Here is a 23,050-nt window from a genome sequence, read left to right as displayed (position 1 = left end):
GACTAGACATTGATTCGTGGGTGATGCAACATCCTGCATGATTCCATATATAGCAGAAGGGGATAAAAGCTTGGGAGATAATTGATATATAAAACAGTTTTTTCTGTGGCTGTTACAAGACATGATTCTCCTTTATGGGTGAATCAAAAAATGCTTAATATGATGAAGTATTTTATAGTTGTGTATGGTGAGGTATGTCAGTGTACATAATAATAATGTAATGCTAGGTTGGACGTCCTCATCCATGAAATGGTATAAAAATAGCCCTAATTCTTTGAAAGATTCTTATCATGTTTAATATATCATCAAATGTCAACTCTCATGCAAACGTGAGGACAAAACCAACCCAATGCTTTTAAATTTCTTAATCTCTTCTATTCATAGGTTTTCCTGTTTCTCTTCTTTCCACGTAATTTTGTCTCTGCCAAACTCTTTACTTTAATTCTTCGAATATCTGTCATCACTCTTTCTCTCTCCCTAACACTCTCACTGTGAGCATGGGCTCAAATTTTATATCTATGCACATGCCACGAAAAACGAGCTTTGGACGGTATCTAGCTAAACCTAATTTCCCTGCTGATTCCAACGTTGTCCCAATCTACATCCCCTCTTTGTCCTTTTCCGACACAGACTCATCAAAATTTGTGCCCTTATGATCAGCACATCTTATGGGAGAGACATGTTTTCTTTGTTTGGTTTCTGATTTCAGACACTGCCATTCCGCATCTTTTTCATCCTTCTCTTTCTCCTGCCTTCTTTATCTCATCAATTCTTAACCACGGATTATTCATCCTTTTTTTAATTCTAGAGGTTACTAAGAGAATTTAACAACTAATTCAGTGATTGAATTACTCATCCTTATTATTTATTTCAATCTGTTACTTCGATTGAGTAATTCATTCATACACATTATACAGAAGAAAAAAGAAAATAAAAATATGACAACTGAAAAATTGTTCTCTTAACGTAACTTTAATATAGTTTAATTCTCCATATATGAATGTTATCGAAAATCAAATCCTTATCCATTAATATTTATTACTAAAGAGACCTTCAATCCATTAATTTATTTGACGAACGCATTTATCTATCAATTATGTTAGACTTTTTTTGTCCTAAAACATATAAGTAACATTTCTTTTATCATTGGTTAAAGTTTACTGAAAAAATGAAACCAGTGAATTTCACTCTAATGGATACTGTTTATGATGTTTATACCGTTTGCTAAACCTTAGCTAAATGAATGAGTTTGTAATATATATATATATATATATATATATATATATATATATATATATATATATATATATATATAACAATGGTACATAATGTATGTATAAAAGTGGAGCACGTGATATGTCTAATAGTCACAATCAATTCAACATTGAAACAGTTACTTTTGATAGCAACCAAATATACTGACAGATTGTATCTGCACTTTTTTTTTTCAAAAATTCATGCAGCAAAAGTACACAAATAGTGCTGTATGAAAATTTATATAATACTCCAGTGTGAATTTGTGTGTGCAATTAACACACACACACACACACACATATATATATATATATATATATATATATATATATGGATAGATAAAGAAGAATTGGCAATGTGAGCTTTTGAGTTGTGATGGGTTGTGATCCGATGGAAGTAAGAGTATTTTTTGAAGATTGAAGAAAAAACCTGCAGTAGGAAAAATGGTGTTAATGGTAATAATAGTAATGGTATAAGGGATTGATAAAGACGTGACTAAGTTAAACCACATATTGGTTGCGGTATTCAACAAATTAAAAGAGTTGGGTGCATCAGAAGTCAATAAAGTTGATATAAATTTCAATTTCGCCTTACAGCTTCTAGATTTCCTTTAGAAGAAACCTCAATTGTCAAATATTTTCCTAACAAATCCTCTTTTTCCTACAGATTCTCTGAACAACAATAAATTACTATATTGGTTAAAAAGTGGGATCTTAGACGGTTAAATTACCTCGGCTATTACTATGTTGAGTTCAACTGTTAATTTATTTTGTTTACAATATATATATATATAGTGCTTGGACTTTGGACTTCCTTATTTCAATATTGTGTAAATGGAGAAACACCTATTGTCTTTTCTTTTCCTTTCCCATGCATGGAACCATTCAAAGTTAGAGTCAAGATTCCAGTCATATAGTTCAAGCATGCGCTTAGAAAAGTAAATTACAATTGGTCAAATATTGCAATATTATGAAATGAATATTTTTTGGCATCAGTTACTCTTGAAAAGGCCTAAAAAATAAACTATAGTACATGTCATTGAAATATTTTTGCACATTCCCCACCAAATTTGACTATTTATATATAACCACACTCCCATTACAACATCACTGCATTATATTAAGTAAGGTTTGTCCAATGTCTAATACTATACATAAAACCAAAAATTAGACGTTACATTTACACATACAAAGCAAAGAAGTTTGTGGAAACATATGGCATTTTAAAAAAAAGGAAAAGAGAGAGATATTTTAAAAATAATATGAGGGAAGGGATTGAGAAAATGCACATTATTGGGACAGAAAAATGGTGGTATTGAAATGGGAACAAAGTCTTAGTTTAGGTGGGAAGAAAATGAAAGGTGGATTAAAAATGGGGTCCACAACATACATGCACCTATATTAAGAATATGGAGCTAGCATGGTCAATTAAACTGACACCAATATGTTCATATATATCACTCATATTTTACATTTTTATAAGAAAAAAAAAACACATTCTTCCTTTCTAATTTGTCTGTCATAAACCTGATGTGTAAAATAAATTTACAGAAAATAAAGAGTAATGAAAGAACATTATTGTGTGTGTGAGAGAGAGAGAATTAACATAAAAGTGAGAAGTCCCTAGCACAGGTCAAACAATTAAGATAATCACGAGCTATGAGAAGCTAGTTAGAGACAGACAGAGAGGTAGATTGATTTTTACAACTGTCAAGGAAGGGAGAGAAAAGGGTAGAGGGGAAAAGGTAGGAATTGTCACATGATTTGCAACAGTGGAAAAGGGACCAGCAACATCTGTATCCATTATGTAGGTTTATTACAATTTAAGGAGAACAAGTAGCCTGTCCGAATATTGTTGATTCTAAATTTTCTTTTTTCTTTCTTTTTCTTTCCTCCCATAAAACCCTATCTAATATCTTAAACTTATGACTCTAATTCTGCTGCTGAATTATATGCCAAAACAAAGACCAGTTCTTTCTCTCTCTCTCTCTCTCTCTCCTTCTTTCCCCCTCCAAACATATCACTGAACACCATCATCCAATACCAACACTGAATTCAGTTCAATCTTTCCATGGCCACACTCAGGTGACTCACTGAATATATGTTGGGAATTTCGATTTAAGAGCAGCTTCGTATATGATCAATAAGCTTTGCAAAAGAAACAATATACTCATTTATAGAGGGCACATCAGCATCGTGAATGGAGCTACTTTAGGGGGAAAAGGTGAAACACTCAAAATCCAAGTATTCTTTTCTCTTTTCTTTTGTTGATTTCTTGGCAAAACCATCAAGGATACCAGTTTATATAATCCACCCTTTTCGTGGGTTTCTTTCTCCTTCTCCTTTTTGTGTGGACTTAGGATCATCAATACCTTTCTCTTTGTTTCTTATGATTATATATGAATACTATTTCTTTCTCTTTGTTTCTAATGATTATGTATAAAACAATCCCTCCAATATTACTTCCTGAAAACTATATAATTTTTCATTATCTTATGAAACATCTTGAAATTTATGCATACACGGTCTGTTGAGGATTTTTAAGTCAATCGTAAGTTTTCTATTTCGCAGAAAGATTTTAAAGCACAGGATACTTCCTTCAGAGCCGCATTTCCCTAACTGAGATGTGCTTTATTCCTGGTGATAGCTGTGTTTTTGAATTTATCTTTCACAAGGGGCAAAACTATAACCCTTTTTCTTGATATCGTACATCTTTTCTTAATATCTAGAATAAGAACCCTGGTTGTTTTTTGAAGAGACAAGTGTCGCACCTTGTTCTTGTCCTAAAACGTTTGTATAGATAAAACGGAGAGAATCGATTATAAAATGTTAATTAACTCGCAGGTGAACAAATTCTCTCTCTTCGTCTGTATCCTGGTTTTCTTTATTCACTGCACAATGTTTACACATGAATATTTGTGTGAGTTCATGGATATAATCATGTGAGTGTGTTTTGTAAATCTCCTGAACTCGTAATATATATATTTATATAGGAACCTTTTGAAATTTATTGTTTCAGTGATTAAATTAAAATAATATATTTATCGTTATATTTCCTGAGTAGGAAATGACATGACCTAAAGCTAACTAAAGCGTGTGTTCATACAATTTACATCGTTTTAGTAGCACTAAATTTCTTCGTCTACCCCTTCAGTTAATTCCTTTCAACTTAAATATGTAGATCTGAATTTGGCATATCCTCATAAATTTTATTCACAGCTTCACGGTAAACAAGTTGGTTGCACTTTAACACTAAAATTCTTGAATTTTGACCTACTACAGCTATATGTGCCATAACTGTTCATTACTTTCTGATTTTCTTTTCTTGTGATATAATAATATTATATGAGTTTTAAAGCTTCGTAAATGTTGTAGAGAAACTACGGACGTGTCACAATTCTGTTAATATTGTTAATATTATATAAAATATTTGTTTTTGTTTCAGAATGGCATTCATAATTTGTACACAGTAAAGAATTGAAGTGGGAGTTGAATTTGATTCCTGAGCAACAACAAACGAATATGTCGGATGAATATGAGATGAGTGATGAACAGGTTGAGGACAGTTCAATAGGATCATCGCAAAAGTGTTCATCCTTTGATCTGAATGAAGAAGCTAGTAGTGAAAATAATAGCAAGGGCAATGATACGAGGTACGAGGAAGCTAAGGATGAAGGTACTTCAACAAATAAAAGTAGCAGCATAACAAGGGAAGGAAATAGTGAACGAAGAGGTGGTGTGAGACAGTATGTTAGATCAAAGATGCCTAGGCTTCGTTGGACACCTGAACTTCATCTTTCCTTTGTGCATGCTGTTGAAAGGCTTGGAGGTCAAGAGAGTAAGTATACATATATATGTTATTGATTTAGTTAAGGTCAAGTGTTGTTTATTTGTTCTTCTTTTTCTATTCGTTGTAGGTTGTCTTTATTTATTCTTCTAACTGGTATGACGTTGTTAAGATTTTTGTAATAGGGTTAGAGTAGTATTTGCATTCTTTATTAACAAATTTTTACTACTAAAAGAATTGTTTGACGTAAAATATTAGGCTGAAATGTTTGCATGAATTGGTGCAGGAGCAACACCGAAGTTGGTGCTTCAGCTAATGAACGTGAGAGGACTCAGCATTGCTCATGTCAAGAGTCATTTGCAGGTAACAACAAAACTGAGGTTTTGATAAGATTACAGTTTTTCCCTGGAAAGATATTTCATGTTTAATTGCCATAAATAATAATTCGTATTATGCTTTTATTCATTTTAGATGTACCGGAGCAAGAAACTCGATGAGGCCGGCCAAGGTAAGATCTATCTAAATCTTGCAAAGCATGCTAATGCAATTTAATCCTTTTTTTTTATTAATTACATTAGAATCTTTTTTAGTAAATATTAATATATTTATTTATCTGACTTCAACTTTTTAATCACATTTCGATAAGCTTGGGATATAATTTAATTAGTGTGCTCTATTGTATGTCTCTCTCTCATGTTTTGTTGGATACCGTATTCAAAATTCACAACTCTTACACTGACAATGTTAATCACACTTGTTATAGTCTCTAATAAGTTGAATAAATGCTTGATATAGCATTTGAATTTTAAGATTGATCTTTCACTTAATAATCAATATTTTGTACTGAATTCTTCTTATACATAAATTTAAATAGATATTCTTATATTTAAACTTAAACTACAGAAATAACTATTTTATGCTTAATTATAAGGTGTAATATCAAATACATTTTTTTTCTTGGAGAGAAAACATTTTTTTTAAAATAAGAAGGCTAAACTAAAGCACAATAATATTAAAAGATCTGCCGAAAAAATCTCTTATAAAATTAGAACAATACAAATAATAGATGAATGAATTTATTAAAAAAACACCAACCTTTTAAAGAAAGTAAAAGTTTTAAGAGTTTCACGTTAATTAAAATAAATAAAAAATGGTATATGATTCTTAAACCTTAAGGCTAGTTTTTAGATTGATTTTTTCTTCTTTATTAATGAGAATAATGTCACATATACTCAGACTTTGACATGCTCACTACTAATTCCATTTCAATTATCATGAAACTTGGTTAAATAATTCTATTATAATCAGTACATTCATTATCAAATATAATGCTCAACCGTTGTTTAATAATTAGAAGTTTTCAGCAACAATGTGTCATTTGGAAAAGGGATCCCCACTAGTTGGTCCATCAATCTTAAAGTTATAACACAAGAACAGAATAAAATTCTAATGAAGAATACAAATTCCAAATTATCACCCTCCTCTAGAAAATATAAATAACGGAGAACATGGAAACAATACTCACTCAGCTTAGATATCACACGTTCATTAATGGGTTAAAACAAATTAAATACATTATTGATAAATTGGACATATATATTGAAAAATATAATTCTTGAAAACATCAAGGAATTAAATGCATGATACATAGAAACATTAGTATGGAATTAATATACATGAACTAAATTTATATAGATAATTGTTCACAATGAAGAAAATGTTTACTACTGATAGTAGTACTCTATTTTACAACACTAGGCGTCTTCTACAAATTTAAAATGGATGCAAATTTGACCATTTTCATTATTCAAACAAAGAAAATTGAAGTGTGATTTAGATCGAACCATTATCTGAATTGAAATTAACAAATTGTTGTGGACAGGGTGTCGTACTTGTATTCTTTTTATATTTTATTATATTTTTCACGTCGCAACTAGGATATGAAAACTAAACATTGGTGTCATCGAAGTTGGAACTACTGGTCTATGGAGGCAAAATCAACTACAGCATTTAAGTAATGCATGTTTGTGTACCCAAACAAGTAAGCACTAACGAAAAGAGAAAAAGAGATAGAGATAGACAGAGAGAGAGAGAGAGAGAAATATAGTTATACTTTAAAAGTTAGATTTTTAACATATAATGTTTTTTCAATAGGAAATGTGGCTATATATAAAATAAAATTGCATAGATAAATATAAATATTTAAATTATCTCAAATGTAACATACATGGTCATGAAAGTAAATCATACGATTCAAATATTATATCTGTTAAATTTAAATTCTATAAAAGTTATTACTTAATTAGAGTTAAACTTACTCATTAAGTAAGTGAGTATATTAATTTCTTGAGAAATAAAGCTAGTCCTTAGGCTTTTCTTAACTTATAAGTATAATCTTTACTAGGAAATAGAAATGGTAGTTTAAACAATGTCAGAATTAATTTAATGCATTGTACTGAAACTATTTTATGCAGACATTGTATAGTTCAATATTTCCTATTCAAAACTATATTAATTTAACTAAGCAGAATGTTTATATTAAGAATTCAAATTTGCTTTAAAAATATTATACTTAGGGAAACTGATGGTCTTATTTTCATTATCCGTGTGTATTCATAATACGCCATGCTTTTTAAGTAGCTCAAAAAAAGCATCCAAAAGAAATTATTGAACGAAGTGATTTCAAGTGATGTTGGTCAAATTTATTTTGGGTCTCTCTTTTCAGGAGCAGTTGAGTCAAACAAAGTTGTAAGGTAAATGTCTTAAAAATTATTTTTTATGGAGAAAGTTTTAATTTTGAAAATAGCCAGTTTTAGAATATTTTGATATCTGTTATCTCTATCTATTTGAAATTTTAAGATTAAAAATCATCGTAGTACTGGAATTATAGGTAACGTGCTTACATGAAAAACCTATTTATAAATAATAAATTTTATCTTTATTTTTTATTTTCCCTTCAACTTCAAAGTAACATTAAAATCAAGATAATCCATATAAATGTTCTCTTAGTATTGTGCTTCCTTCAATTATAATAGCATTGATATCATTCTCTTTAATTTCAAGATAAAACAATAATATCATATTTCTTTTGAAGATAGAAAAATAATTTACAAAGAGAATATTAAAGGAAAATTTAATTTTTCTCACTTTTTTTTTCTCAAACATTAAAGAAAAGAAATAGATTTTGATATATCTACTAATGAAACATTTTGTCTTATAACATGGTGAACATCAAAGTAAATTTTATCCGAACATGAGACTTCTCTTCTGACAATGATGTCTTTATTTATTGTGTTTTTGGTCAGAAATTGTATGTTAGTGAGATTCTGGTTACCAAGGGTTGGATATGTTTTAGGTATTGTTATTTTAACTTTTTTACTATATATTCATCGACATTCACTTTGCAGTATTAAGTGAAACATACAAATCATCCCACGAACTTGGTCGTATTTCTCATGTGACCCATCCTCGTCAACATTTTAAGATGGGAAATGGTGGAATTATTCTAGCAAGTGATTACACCGATCACAGTTATTACCATGGTCTCTTGCATCCTTCAAACCTATCACACTCACATTCAAAAGCCATCGATTCAAGGTAACCATGCAAACATTTTAAGTCCTTTTCATTCCAAATGTTTTCCAATCTAATCCAATCTGCAATATATCTATCACCAGACACCAACAATGGTTCTTCAACAATCATCAACCTTTTAGAAAACCAAGTTACTTCAGCAACGAAGTTGGCTCAGCAACCTTACAAACGCAAGCAAGATCAATGTCTTCAAACCAAATTCAAGTAATGGATGCTACCAGCATTGCACCCATGAGACCAAGCCAATTTCTTGAAGAGAAAAGATGGCCTCCATTGGAAATCATGAACAATCACCCCTGGAAGAAAAGGTTACCTTCTAATACTGACTCAAAATCTGTTCTGCTTCATCAATTTGGCTCCACAACTTCACCATCTCTTAGACCAACTGAGTTAAACTTCCCAAACAAAACAAGAATCAGGGAACATCTATCTAACTCCGATGAGCATCGCAGCCATTCCAACGCTTTCAATCCTGAATTTGAACCTCCCTTTCGGATTAAGGTAACATCAATCGCATATATTTTCTTCTTGAAAATGTCATTTTCTATTTCGATTTTTAATCTTAATTCCATACAATTACTGATTCTTTTAATCTTTTTGAAACATAAGAACTTGCTTTTACCATTTTTTAAAAATTGTTATAGACTAGAAACTAGTAAGAGAAAAGTTAAACTCTAAAATTTGAAAAAATCTATCACTAAGATGTAATATAAGCATTTTTTTTTTCTTACTAAACCATTGATAGAATTTGGTTTGATGAAATGCAGTCGAATCAAGAAAAAATGCAGAAAGAGAAGCAGTGGGTGCCTGATCTGCGACTGAGTTTAAGTCAGAGAGATGGCAACAGTGATGGGAAGAATGATCATTGCAGAGAAACCCAAGAAATCAACACGAAACTTTCACTTTCATAGAATCTATAGCCAAGTCAATGTATAATGCAAATACCACAGCCTAGCCGTTCATACAGTCTGAGTGAAGATATATATCGATACTAAAACAAAATTACACAATTATATATCGCTACAACACTGAATTGTGTGGGCTGGCAAGTACATAGGGTTTCTCCTCACACCCGAAAAAACCAATAAAAAATGGGATTTGAGTGTAAAATTAATATGGTGATCATCGTGATTACGAGAGTGAGTTTGTAAGGGAGTTTTTTCTTGTGCAATATTTGGTTTGATTAGGCACAAAGTAAAAGGAAAGAGAGAGAAGAAAATAACAAATATTGCAACATGTTTTTGCTTTAAGCTTTGTGTGAATACATGCAGTGAATTAAGTTTAGTTCAGCAAGACTGAGAATATGGCAATCAGATCTTTAATGCAAGAGCTACTTCTACCTACCGAGAAGAAGATTAAAGTAGGAAAATGCATGGATTTAAGTTTAGTATTGAGTTGCACACAAGCTGAGTTTTATGATGAGCGTGGAATTTTTTTCCTTAGTAGTGCATTGTGATTTTAGTTTGTTGAATGATACTGTGTAGTATTCTTTTGAGGGTGAATATTACTGTGTAGTTGAGATTAAGTTTTAAGATTATTTTACGTTTTATAAAAGGGAGCATATTACTTGAATTATTTATTCTCTCTCTCCAATATATATAGCAAGGCAATCTCACCCATTCCTATGTCAATCTAAGAATTCAGTTGAATTTTATATACAAACGTAACATTAAACACTATGGGTTGAACACGGATTCTTAAAAAGAAATAAACATTTAGTCTTACTTAAGAATCAATCTTTATAAATAAAAGTCAAATAATGTTGAATTTATATCACAAGGATCCTAAAATCATATAATTAATTTAGTAGTGTCGACTTTTTGAAGATCAATATTCTAACTAGTCCGAGCTTAACTCACACAAATTCATCACTAACTTTTAACTTGAATTTTAATCAAAACAATTTAATGTCAGTCAAGATGATGGTAATACATTTTTATTTTAAATTTATATTCTAATTTAGAATTAATTAATAGATGTTAATTTAAATAAATATTAAAAAAATAAATTATATTAATGTTATTTTAATCAATACTAATTTAAATAAATAATAAAATTAGTATTTATATAATTAACACTAATTTAAATAAATATAAATAATAAAATCAAATAATATTAAATGACAATTAAGATGTCACTAACTTTATTTATTTTCAATATTTATTTAATTAATGTCAACCAATACAAAATTTTTACTTTTTTCAAAATGTTAAAAATAGTTTTGGTCGCCTTATAATATGATATGATCTTAAAAGAAAATATTTAAGTTAGTTTATTAGATATTAGACTTCTAACTAATCGGTTATTCATTAAACTTTTTTAAGTAAATGAGTCATTAAAAAAATTATTTACTGACATCTTACTATATATATGAGAGGATTTTGCTTTTCATCATATACAGTGTCTTTCTTTATGAGAGGATTTTGCTTTTCATCATACAGTGTCTTTCTTTATGAGAGGATTGTGTAAAATTTTATAAAATTGGGATCAATGTAATTTATTTAAATTTAATTTATAAGTATAATTTTAATAAATTGTACTTTAAGTTTTTAATGATATTTTAATTCCGTGAATATATAAACAATTTCAAACAAAATTAAAAATTGTATTACACTTCGTCAAATCTATAGTTTATTCTTTAACTATTTTTTGTGAGTGATTTCGTGTGTGGACGTGTGTACGTAAGTGTGTGACGTAAAATAATTATATAAAAAATTAGGTTTATATATTACTCATTTGTTCATCTTTACAGAAGAACAAAAATCAAGTAATACTGATGTTCTTATATCACATCTAATTTAAAACGGTATTTTATTAAAGTCCCAATGTTGAGTGGATAATTCTTTCATAATTGTATATGATAAGTGACATAACATTTAATGTGTATGCTTGTTCTCTTAAGGGGATCTATATTCTTTTAGAGAATAAACTCTTACTTTCTTGAAAAAAAGGGAAGTTGTATTGAATAGAAATAATTGCAAAGAAAATTTAAAACAATTGTAATTCAATACATGAAGGCTCGTTTAATATCTCATTTACATGTTTTGTATTATTCTTACTAATAAAAAGAATAATTAATCATAAAATATTTCAATGAGGAAAATCATTGGGGAAGATATAACAACATCTTAACCCAATCACACACGGATTAACATCATTCTTTACCCAAAACCTTAAATCAATGGGTGATTTTCATCTTTATATAATATTCTAATTTCTCATTTCTATCCAATGTGAGATTTAGACTTACACTTGTTCTAACAATCTCTTTCTTCAAGGGTGAATCTTTTCCAGATTAGTATACTTCCAGGTTAGACTTAGCTGATTACAATGATCCATGTATCAAAAGTCTTTCTGACAAAGACTTTCAAGTAAGCGTGTCCTATTAAAATAAATTGTAGTACGAAGAGGTACTCAAATACTTTTGCTGAAAAATTATTAGTATTGTAGAACTTATTTTAGTCTCACATCGCTTAATATTGTGATATTGTTTTTTATTTAGCTATACTTAACCAAAATATAAATATACTTCATAGTCGTAAACGTAATTATTTGTACTCTGAACCACACTTGTGAGACATATGCAAGACCAATCCAACAAAATAAAATAACATTATACATAAATTCCTCTAACCCTCCATGTTGTTGAGAAAAATATTTTGTTCAAATTCCACTACGGAGTTAATTCATTTGATCTATAAATGGAAATCCACTTCATCAATGTTATAGAAATTATCATGAGCTTCTTTGTATTTTTCTTTTGGCACCACTCAAAATAGTCTTTTGAAAGGTCATAAAGATTCCATAGCAAATAGTATAAGAAAAGTAGCTTCTACAACATCAAGATAACAGCTCAAGGTGCATCTAAGAAAGGTTATAGTATTATTTGCTTCAATACCTCCTATAAGCTCTTGGTCGAGGATTTCTCTTTCCAACATATAATTCTCTTAATCTTGTTGTCTATGTTGACGTTAGTTGCTTAGATAAAAAAAAAAGTCAAATAAGTTTTATGTTTTTCTAAGAAATGCTTTATTATTGTGGAAGACAAAGAAACAATCTACTATTTTCAAATCTATTATAGATAATGTGTCTTATCCTCAATGACCAATGAAACATTTTGGCTTATATCTTTATCGTAACATTCTGTGATTCAAATTTCTCCACCACTATACTTTTATGTAATAATCAGTGAATTTTCTATATTCATCTAATCCTACTCATAATCATGAACATTCAAAACATGTTCACATCAACCATCACTTCATCACAGTATTGATTCAATGTAATATCATCAAACTAGATCATATCAAAAATCATTACTGGTTGGCTGACCTTTTCACCAATGCATTGAAGACTTCATAATTTTTCACTCACGCACAAATGGGAAATATACAAAACCACGTTTTCTCCCGCTTGAAGAAGGGTATTATAAATTAGAAGTTTTTCTGTTTGTTAAATATCTGTCACAAACTAGCCGTAATTGAATAGTATTAAGTACCATTCCTTTTCTGTATAAACATATCTCTTGTACCAGTCTTTTCAATAAGTTTTTCCTTTTAACTTATTATACATAATCAAGCTTGTGATATGTACTCTAGCTCCCTAAATCAGAAATACTTTGATTTTCATACTTGGCAATGAGTTTAAGAAACTGGAAGAAAAGACAGATTAAATGCTAATAAGAAGATTTTTGCATGAAATGTTGTATGTAAAGAAGAAACAATTCAACATCAATAACAGCAATGACTAATGTAATTTATATATATACATTCCCTTATATAAAATACCGGTTTTAAGATTGGCTCAGATAAAAAAAACCAAAGGTTCGTTAGTCTGAGCAAGCTCTCAGGAAGAACCACAAGGAAGACACTACAGTAGTGCGAATGAACCTCTGGAGGTTGCTTATCAAATTTTGAATTCACCTAAAGTACCACTAGTCCAAAGAAGCTTTGTTTGCTTTTATTTATCACCAAAAGTTATATTAATTCCTGTGCAAAATCTGACATGAAGAAAATGAAAAAGGTATGAGGAAACAAGTTTAAGAAGTCAACCAACGAAAACAAAATTCAAAAGAAGATGGGAACTAAGATATGAAAGTTTATGAGTGGCCAATATCTAACCTATGCTGTCATGCAAACAAGCAATAGGAGGAGAACCAAATCCCATGAGGCTGAAAAAATAAAGGTCATAAAAAGCTTTGGATCATAACATGGTATAAACGCCAGCGTTCCACGCCTAAGATTTCGAATGATGAGATCTATACACGACTAGTTCCTGTAGAGAAAAGCTAAATGTGAGTTTTCATTCTTTTGGTAACTCAACCATTGATTAAGGCCTCGAGGGATTAAAGAGTTTACCTTAGAACAGGTTACTTGATCATGATTCACGTTCGAAGTTTTCACTATTGTTTCCCACTTAGTATAGCTTGATGCTCTACTAAAACCCTGTCTTTTAGACTTGGATTGTGTACCTTGATTTTTATGAGGGAATGAATTCTTAGAAGAAACTAGAGGCAGGGCACGACAAAGCCAGGACTCAGAAGGTGACTTTGGCAATGGAGGGGCAAGAGGATGCAGAACGTATTCGGTGCCAACATTTCCTTGATCATCAATTGCTACAATTTGTTGGTTGTTGATCTCTGCATCTTTGTCAAATGAACCTGGCACAAGTTGCAAGGACGTGGATTCTTGATTAATTTCTTGATCAGCTGTCATTCTTTCAGCTTTATCTTCTTTGGCCATGAGATATACCATTCTTGGTAAAGTTGAAGAATTGACATCCACAGAATTCAACTCTTGAGAACCCAAATTCTCGTCCAAAGCATGTAGATGTTTAGTATCTCGAAAAGAATCTAGTAAGGAATTTCTTTCTTTTCCTGCCACTGTCGCGCTTCCTAGTGAACGTGAACTAGAGCATGACGATTTTAGAGTACTCGCAGTATCTATGTACAGTGTCTTTTCAACAGTAAAGCTCCCAGAACTTGAGCTTCTTTTGGCTCCTTGTGATAGCATGTCTTGAATACTTGCAGATCCTCTGCTAGGATATTTTAATTTGTCAGAAAGATTACTATTAGCTTGTTTGGAATCACCGAACGATTTCACTCCAGGAAGGAGAGATTGAGATTTACTTGGAAAAGGAGATATGTCAGTAGCACTAGCAGCTCTTGAACGACGAAAGGGAGAGAGCTTATCCAACTGTTTCATTTCGCCAGAGTAAGTATACCTGCTTGATTCACTGGTCCATTTTTTCCTTAGATCCTGCTTATTGGGTGATGCAGCTCTTGAGCTTGATTTCCTCATATTAATAGCATCCCAAGCCTGCAGCAAAAGTTCATGATTCAATTACCACAGAAGTATGCAATGGATGAACAGGGAATAAATGTTATTTAGTTCATACCTTCTTTATAACTGGAGCTGGTCTGTGAGAGCGAATATGAGAACTTTTATCAGGTTTTCCAACCTCATAGGCAGAATACAATGATAACTGATTCCCCATTTTTGTCCCGGTCACTGGATTTAGCATGCACAATGAATTTCTAACACATAATCGAGGAAGCAATCCGCAACCTTTAGCTGAAATATTTGCATAATCATTAGTTTCATCTCCACTTTCCTCTTCCTCATCTTCTTGACATTGACCATTATATGGTACAATGTCGGTGATATATCTATTAACAAATGACTTCTTTTGCTCAGGAACCAATTTGATGAACTCCCTAGGTTGTTCTTCAAGAACAGATTGTTTTCTAGAAGAAATATATTGAGGAGGCTGGATTGTCACAGCCTTTGCTGCATGTAAAAACCGGCTCATCATGAAATCATGAGCTTGTTTATCGGTAGAAGAGGCTCCACACATATTTGAATCCAAATTATCTAAGCCACTAACACCACTTACACTACAATTCATGGACAATGGCTCAGTAGGTGATAGTGTTTCAAGGGCATCAGAAAAAACATCGTCATCATTATCATAGTCATCGTTATCTTCCACCTTTTCTGTTTTCACATTTTTACCTTCTCTGTCCCATTGTATTTTCTCACTAAAAGAATTTGATGTGTTTGGGGATCTAAAGTTATTTGCAACATTAGTGTCCTTTTTCAATGATCGTTTGGCATGATTTGTGGACTTTCCAGGAGGAAGAGCTGGGGTTGGGACAATTGAAGCCTGTTCAGGAGGTTGAAGTTCAGATCCATCATAATCCTTCGACCTTCCAGGAATATGCTCCCAGTTGAAAGGCACTGCAACAGGGTCTGTTACCTGATCCAAAGTGGTGTCTGATTCACAGAGTGGAAGTGTTTGTGGCTTCTCTAACATCCTTCTAGTTGTTTCAGTTAAGGATGGAGGTGTACCAAAAGAGCGTCTCACCGACATAAGAGGAGCATCAATGTTCAACTTCCTTTCATCCATCATGTTCCACAGCAACATCAACTGAACACTTTCTTTCTTTCTTTTATGCAATCGCTCTCATTAATAAGTTCAAGAATCACGGGAATATCACATAATACTAATTTCAGCATAAAAAGGATGCGATATCCAAATCCTTCTATTCGATCAAGAAAATCTGGAAAATAGAAGATGAAAGAACCAGATCATTACACTTTAAATTACAATTTAAACAGAAAATTCTCTGGTTCAAATTTTCATCCAACGGTACTTAAACCGAGACCAGAGGAGCACAGTGATGCAACCAGTAAGAAAAATTTGAACCAAAATGAACCCACGATAACAGCTATAGATAACTCAAATGACTTTCCAAATTCTCAGCCTTTAACCAGAGAAGAAAATTCCGTAATGGTCTATTGAGCGAGTGAGACGGGAAAAACAAACATTCCACTGATTCTAGTTATATAAGTTTTGATTTTTGTTGCTTAGGAAACCAATGGGACAATAAAACTCCTGTAAAAACCCCACTTTCCTCTTCTGAATAAGCGAAATATACAAATATTTAACAGTCAAAATTCTTTAAAAACAAGAGAGGCAACAAAGTATGGTTAATAAACGAAACAGAGAAAGCAAGACAATCTTCATGGATCATTATATGATAACAAGCATAGCTTAAGGTCCCACTAGAGTAATAATTCAAGTGCAAGAGAAAAAACAATGAAGAAAAATGATACCTATTGGAATTTTGAGTGGAAGGCAATTTGAAGAAAGTGTCTGTAGTGTGTATTTTTGTCATGTTCATGTGGCGTTATGCAGCTGAATTGGCCATATAAAACTGAAGAAATGGATAGCAGGGAATAGTCAAATAAGTAGTGAGTGAACATCACTTGGTGAGAGAGTTCAGTCGGACGAAAGATGAAATGAGTGAGTAAGTGGGGAGAATGAGTAAGCACAAAGGAAAGCAGAGATAATGACAGAAAGATTGGGTATTTGCTCTTCTTTTGCTTTCTGCGTAATTTCGGATTTTACAATGTGTCTGTAAGATACTGACCAAGATAACGTTACAGAATGGACTAAATATTCCACTACAATGCTGTTACACTTTTTTTCACTGTGATACAGTGCTGTTCAAACCACGCGCTTCCTTTTTCAACTACCTTCTTTCTACTTCGTCAATTGCAATTTTATTTTGATTTTGTGTAAGCAAGTTTTTCCTTGTCGCTTTCATGCAACACACTACACGTGGCTTCAACGTTAAGCTGAAGAATCCCCTAAAGTAATTTTATTTTAAAAATCAATGATTAGGGGCATGTGTATAATTTTAAATATATTATAATTTTATTAGACAAAAAAATATTTTTCATTTATCCACCAGCACTTTAGATATTCCATTATACTGCTATTTGTATATTTAGAAATTTGAATCATAAAATTTTGTTAATTTTTTAAAGTTTCTTACATCGAGCGAGTTGTTTCTTTTTGTCCTCTTACCAAAAAGGACACCATTAGATTAAAGATTTACAATTTGAAGTTTAAAATAATAATATTAAACATGACTCGTATAAATAAAATAAGATATTAAAAAATGGATTTCAAGTCTAACTCAACCCCACAAAACCAGCTTGTAAGGTGGGGTTTGCATCCCACTTATATATTATAATTTGGTCTTACTAGTCGATGTGAAACTTCCAATACACCCCCTTCACACGCTGAGATATAGACATCTCGTGCGTCATAGTATGGGTGGTTCGATAGCGACCTGACAACGGGTGCAAACATAAATTTTCACTTAGAACTCGATAGGATAGGCTCTAACCATGGTTATGATACCATATTAGAAAAGAGACTTTAAGTCTAACTCAACCCCACAAAATCGGCTAGTAAGGTGAGGTTTACACCTCACTTATATATTATATTTTGGCCTTATCTCTAGTCGATGTGAGATTTCCAATACACCTCTTTACACCGAGGTATAGACATCTTGTGTGTGATAGTAGAAATTAGGTGGTCCGATAACAACCCGATAACGGGTGGAATAGAAGAATAGAATGCCTACATAGAACTCGCTAAGAGAACTCGCTAGGATAGACTCCAACTATGACTCTGATACCATATTAAGAAGTGGGCTTTAAGCCTAACTCACCCCGTTCAAGTCGAGGTATAGACATATCATGCATGATAATAGAAATTAATGGGTGGTCCAATAGCGGCCTGACAACGGGTGGAAACAGAAATGCCTACTTAGAACTCTCTAGGGTAGGCTTTAACCATGGTTGTGATACCATATTAAGAAGTGGGCTTTAAGCCTAACTCAACCCTACAAAACCGGCTTGTAAGGTAAGGTTTGCACCTGACTTATGTTATAAATCGGCCTTATCTCTAGTCGATGTGAGACTTCCAACATAAGATTACTGATGAATAATTTTATAATAATATTTTAGAATTTTTGTAATTGTCATTGATAGACTGATGGAGACTAAATAATGGTAAATGAGATGACTTTAGATTGAGAAAGTGTGACTCTACTTCTTCTGTTGGCAACTTTGTTATTAAATCTAATGGTCAACTAAAAACAAACAATTCATTTGATATGGCATTTTTTTAACTTAATTATGAAAAGAAATAGTTAGCTTTACACGTAAGTTAACATTATTTATATTCTTCATTATATGATATTTTAGAAAAAAAATAATCCAAAAATTAGCTCTTATTTTATTAAACCAATTATGCTTTAATTTCTTTTTAAAATTATTCTTGAAGGACTAAAAAAAAGACACAACATTATTATGTTTAGTGCATTTATTTATAAATTGTAACATAAAAATACTTGAAAAAAAAAACAATGTAATACCTGCAAGTCAGGAAAAGTATGACCACATCATATTTTTAGGCCAAGCTATAAATTTGTCAATGGTCTCCCTTACGAATTAAATCTCTAAAGTTTGTAAAGGCACTCAAGCATTAAGATCTTGAGCTTTAACAATTGGCACATGCATGTAGTCCAGCTTTAGAGAAACACATGGATTGTTTCTCATCCTTCAATTTATCGTCATATTACAACTACACACAAAGGATCTTCATTAACATATAACTCCTACTCACTTTTTTTATCAATATGATATGTAGTACAACATAAGCCTTTTGTGCTCACTCAATGTCGGTCAAAAACTTCAATTGCTACTTCCTAAGTTTATTATTGTTACCTACCTATGGACTGAAGCTTTTCTTTTGAGTCTTCTTTCTAACTATTCTTTAAGATTTTGCTAACACCTTTACTCTAAGGGTGACATCTTTTATTAAGTTTTTCTTCAAATTGCATCTCCATCTTCTTTATGGCATATTGACTTAAGGATTTGATACTTCATTGTGGTAGACCAAAGTAATCTCAAAGTCTAAATGAACAATTTCAAAGTAACTATAAACAAATTTTGGCTGTAAAAAAATTTGTCGATAAAAATGAAATTGTGTCTTCTTCCTCCTCTTCCTCTTCACCTTCTTTTTCCTTTTTTTTCTTCTTCTTCCTCATTTCCTCTTCACAATGCCTCCACCATGGTTGTCATTGTCATCGCGTCCACCTCTGTCACCTTCAACTTATCCTTTTCCTCATTTCATCCTCATTTTTCTCTTCCTCCTCCTCCTCCTACCCCTCCTCCTCTAACTTTGGCAGCCACTGTCGTCATACCTTTGTGTCACCACTGAGCAGCCGCCACACCTCCACTACTCCCATCGACTCTAACCCCCTCCACTTCCTTTTTCTCCTCCTTATCTTCTTCTCTTCTTTTTCACACCCATCACACTACAAAAATGACATATTACATTGGTTACATAGGACATATTACATCTTTAGAAATTAATGTTGTCTAAGACGATGTAATAAGTGGAACACATATAACATCGATTTCTGAGAAGCAATGTTATATGTCTTGATTTTTTTAAAAAAAAAGCAAGATGTTGCGAAACAAGCTAAGGTTCAAGCGACTACGACTAAGGTTCAATGTCAGCTAGCTAGCGATGGAATTTATGGTTCAATAAAAAAGTAGTGACAACGACTAGGGTGTTGTGAAACCTCTTTTGTAACACAAGAACAACATCGTGGTGTGTAGATCCTACACAGTGAAACGAGTGTGAGGAGGGAGGATGAAACTAAAACTAGTGTTGAAGAGATAGAGTCTTCTCAACAGCGATAGAGGGAAAATGCTTCTTGCATGCACCTCCTTCGCACAACAGCGATGACAACTCTTTCGCATGACCGAGGTGAAGACTAGGGTTCAACTCAAAGTAGTGGTCACATTTGCTTCACACTATCACACCTTCTTCACACCAAAATAATGGTGTGGTGTGGAGAGTTCTCAAAGCTAAAGGGTGGCGTTAGTGAAACTAGCGGGAAGAACGAAACCAACAAAGTTTTTCTAAACAGTAGGGATAAAGCTTTTCAACGACGACAAGGGCTCCGTTCTTCTTGAATGCAACTACAACAATTGTGGGTTAGGGCAAGAATGGAAGGCGAAAACGTAAGGTTTAGTGAAGGTTCTTATGAAGAGAGGAAACGAAAATGAGAGAGGTGTGAGAATGGACAAGAGAAGACAAGGGCAAAAAAGGATGAAAAGTTGTGGAAATGAAAGGAAAGAGACCACAAATGCATTAAAAGGTATATTACATCAATTATGTTGAACAACTGATGTAATATCATGTTTTTCTATTAAAAATACATATTAATATAATTTTTTTTCAAGAGATATTACATTGATTGGACCTAAAAACCTATGATTTTCAATATTTACAAAACTATCACCGTACAATTTCTCACATCATTTTTTTTTATCAATAATTGAAATTATAAGTTACTGACAAAATGTACCAACATAATTAACCATTGAATAAGTAACAGATAAAAATATTTACCGTTAATACAAATTCTAATTTATCGATTGATCTTGTCAATGGATTTGTTATTGACATATTCATTATCTTTAAAAATATTTATCGATAATTGAAATTTTAAAATTTATTGATAATATTTGTCACTAAATTTAGATTTACTGACAGATTTATTTTTGCTAGTGAAAATCTATCAATAATTTTAAATATTCTTATAATGTTTATCTTTACATATTGAAAAAATAGATTAAAGGAATGATGTGATTAACATAAAAAATATTATAATAAATAAATTTTATTGTTTTTATAAAAATGGTGGATAACATAAATATCTCATCACTAATAAGAACATTCCTTTAGGGGATTACGTCGAAACCATTATAGAGTTATCCAATATTTGGATTAATAGACATAATATTTGTGAAGGGTAAGATCTAAAATCGATTTTGACAAAAAAAAAAAAGTTTATAAAACCTAATTTACATCATACCAATGTTTTTCTAACTTATCTCAAAAGAATTAATATGATTGTCTTTAAATACTGCATACATCAAATTTAATTTAACCTTAATTACCAAAAAAAATTATTTCAATAGAATGTTTCATTTAGTTTTTCATCGAATATATTTTTGTTTTTAATATTTTAGGTTTGAGAATACAATTTTAATGAAAAATACACAGTATAATGGGTTTTTGCACCAAACTAGGCATATTTGCCTTTAATATTACCGAAATGGGCAAATTCAACCAAAATTACGAAAATGGGAAAGTCGTGGGAGGCCCAAACGACTTCAATTGAAGAAGTCATGTCCTCCCTGCACGACTTCACACTGTTCATATACACAGTGTTGAAGTCGTGCACCCAAAAAACGACTTTTGGGTATGGTAATCGATTATCACATGTTGTAATCGATTACCATACCGTTTTTAATAAAAAAAATATAAAAAAAATTGAAATCGTAAGGGGGTTCACGACTTCAATAAGAGAAGTCATGCACCCCCAACACAACTTTACTTTCTTTTAATTTTTAACTTTTATTAATTAAAATCATTTATAATTTCTAAAAAATATTTTTAAATGTATTTAAAATAATTAAAATTATATTTAATTAATAATTAAAGTTTTTCAATATTATTAAATAAATAAATTTTATACTTTTAATTATTTTTGTAATTAAATTAAATTTTTTATAAAAGAATTTTAATTAAATAATTTATAACTATAATTATTATAATTATCTAATTAAAAATTCAAAAAACATTTATATTTCATTATAATTTATTTTTTTTAATTTTAATTATTATAGTATATTTTTTTACAAATTATAATTAATTAATAATAATTTTTTTCATTATAAATTATTTATGCATTTTAATTTATGTAATTACAATAATAATAGTTATAAATTATTTAATTAAAATAATTTAAAAAAATGTGATTAATTTAATAACAAAAATAAGTTTATTTATTTAATAATATTTAGAAACTTTAAATATTAATTATATATAATTTTTAATATTTTAAATACATTTAAATATATAATTTAAAAATTATAAATCATTTTAAATAAAAATATTAATAAAGTGAAAGTGTATGGGGGAGCACGACTTCAATACAAGAAGTCGTCAACCCCCTCCACAATTTTAGTTATTTAGTCTTTTTTATTAATTTAATTAGTTTATATTTAATAATTTTATTAATTTAAATAGTTTATAATGAAAAAAATTATTATTAATTAATTATAATTTTGTAAAAAAATATACTATAATAATAAAAAATAAAAACAATAAATTATAATAAAATATATTTTTTTTTTATTTTTAATTAGATAATTATAATAATTATAGTTATAAATTATTTAATTGAAATTCTTTTATAAAAAATTTAATTTAATTACAAAAATAATTAAAAGTATGAAATTTATTTATTTAATAATATTGAAATTTTTTATTATTAATTAGTTATAATTTTAATTATTTTAAATACATTTAAAAATATTTTTTAGAAATTATAAATGATTTTAATTAATAAAAGTTAAAAATTAAAAGAAAGTAATTATTGAAGTCGTGAACCCCTACGATTTCAATTTTTTTTATATTTTTTTATTAAAAACGGTATGGTAATCGATTACAACATGTGATAATCGATTACCAT

At 30.6% G+C, this 23,050-nt stretch overlaps 2 protein-coding genes across 2 annotated transcripts; one reads left to right on the top strand and one right to left on the bottom strand.

The window, feature by feature from the left end:
• The first annotated feature begins 3,088 nt into the window (after nt 1-3,088).
• On the top strand, nt 3,089-10,076 carry LOC124838406 (uncharacterized). Its single transcript, XM_047313995.2, has 7 exons — nt 3,089-3,477; nt 4,699-5,091; nt 5,327-5,403; nt 5,512-5,548; nt 8,448-8,637; nt 8,718-9,135; nt 9,402-10,076. Exons 2-7 carry the CDS (start codon nt 4,776-4,778, stop codon nt 9,543-9,545), a joined length of 1,182 nt encoding a protein of 393 aa, XP_047169951.1. The 5' UTR covers nt 3,089-3,477; nt 4,699-4,775; the 3' UTR covers nt 9,546-10,076.
• Nucleotides 10,077-13,307: 3,231 nt separating this feature from the next.
• LOC124838416 (uncharacterized) lies at nt 13,308-17,004 on the bottom strand. The gene is made up of 5 exons (XM_047314010.2): nt 16,752-17,004; nt 15,031-16,195; nt 13,992-14,951; nt 13,755-13,908; nt 13,308-13,633 (listed from the first exon to the last, which is right to left on the bottom strand). The coding sequence occupies exons 2-4, from the start codon at nt 16,057-16,059 to the stop codon at nt 13,870-13,872; spliced, it is 2,028 nt and encodes a 675-aa protein (XP_047169966.1). The 5' UTR covers nt 16,060-16,195; nt 16,752-17,004; the 3' UTR covers nt 13,308-13,633; nt 13,755-13,869.
• Between the last annotated feature and the right edge of the window lie 6,046 nt (nt 17,005-23,050).

Source organism: Vigna umbellata, chromosome 1 (genome assembly GCF_029865625.1).
Source record: "Vigna umbellata cultivar VRB3 chromosome 1, Vumbellata_1.0, whole genome shotgun sequence".
Classification (NCBI taxonomy): Eukaryota; Viridiplantae; Streptophyta; class Magnoliopsida; order Fabales; family Fabaceae; genus Vigna; species Vigna umbellata.
Note: the sequence above shows the minus strand (reverse complement) of the source record. Positions and strands in the feature narration are given on the sequence as shown.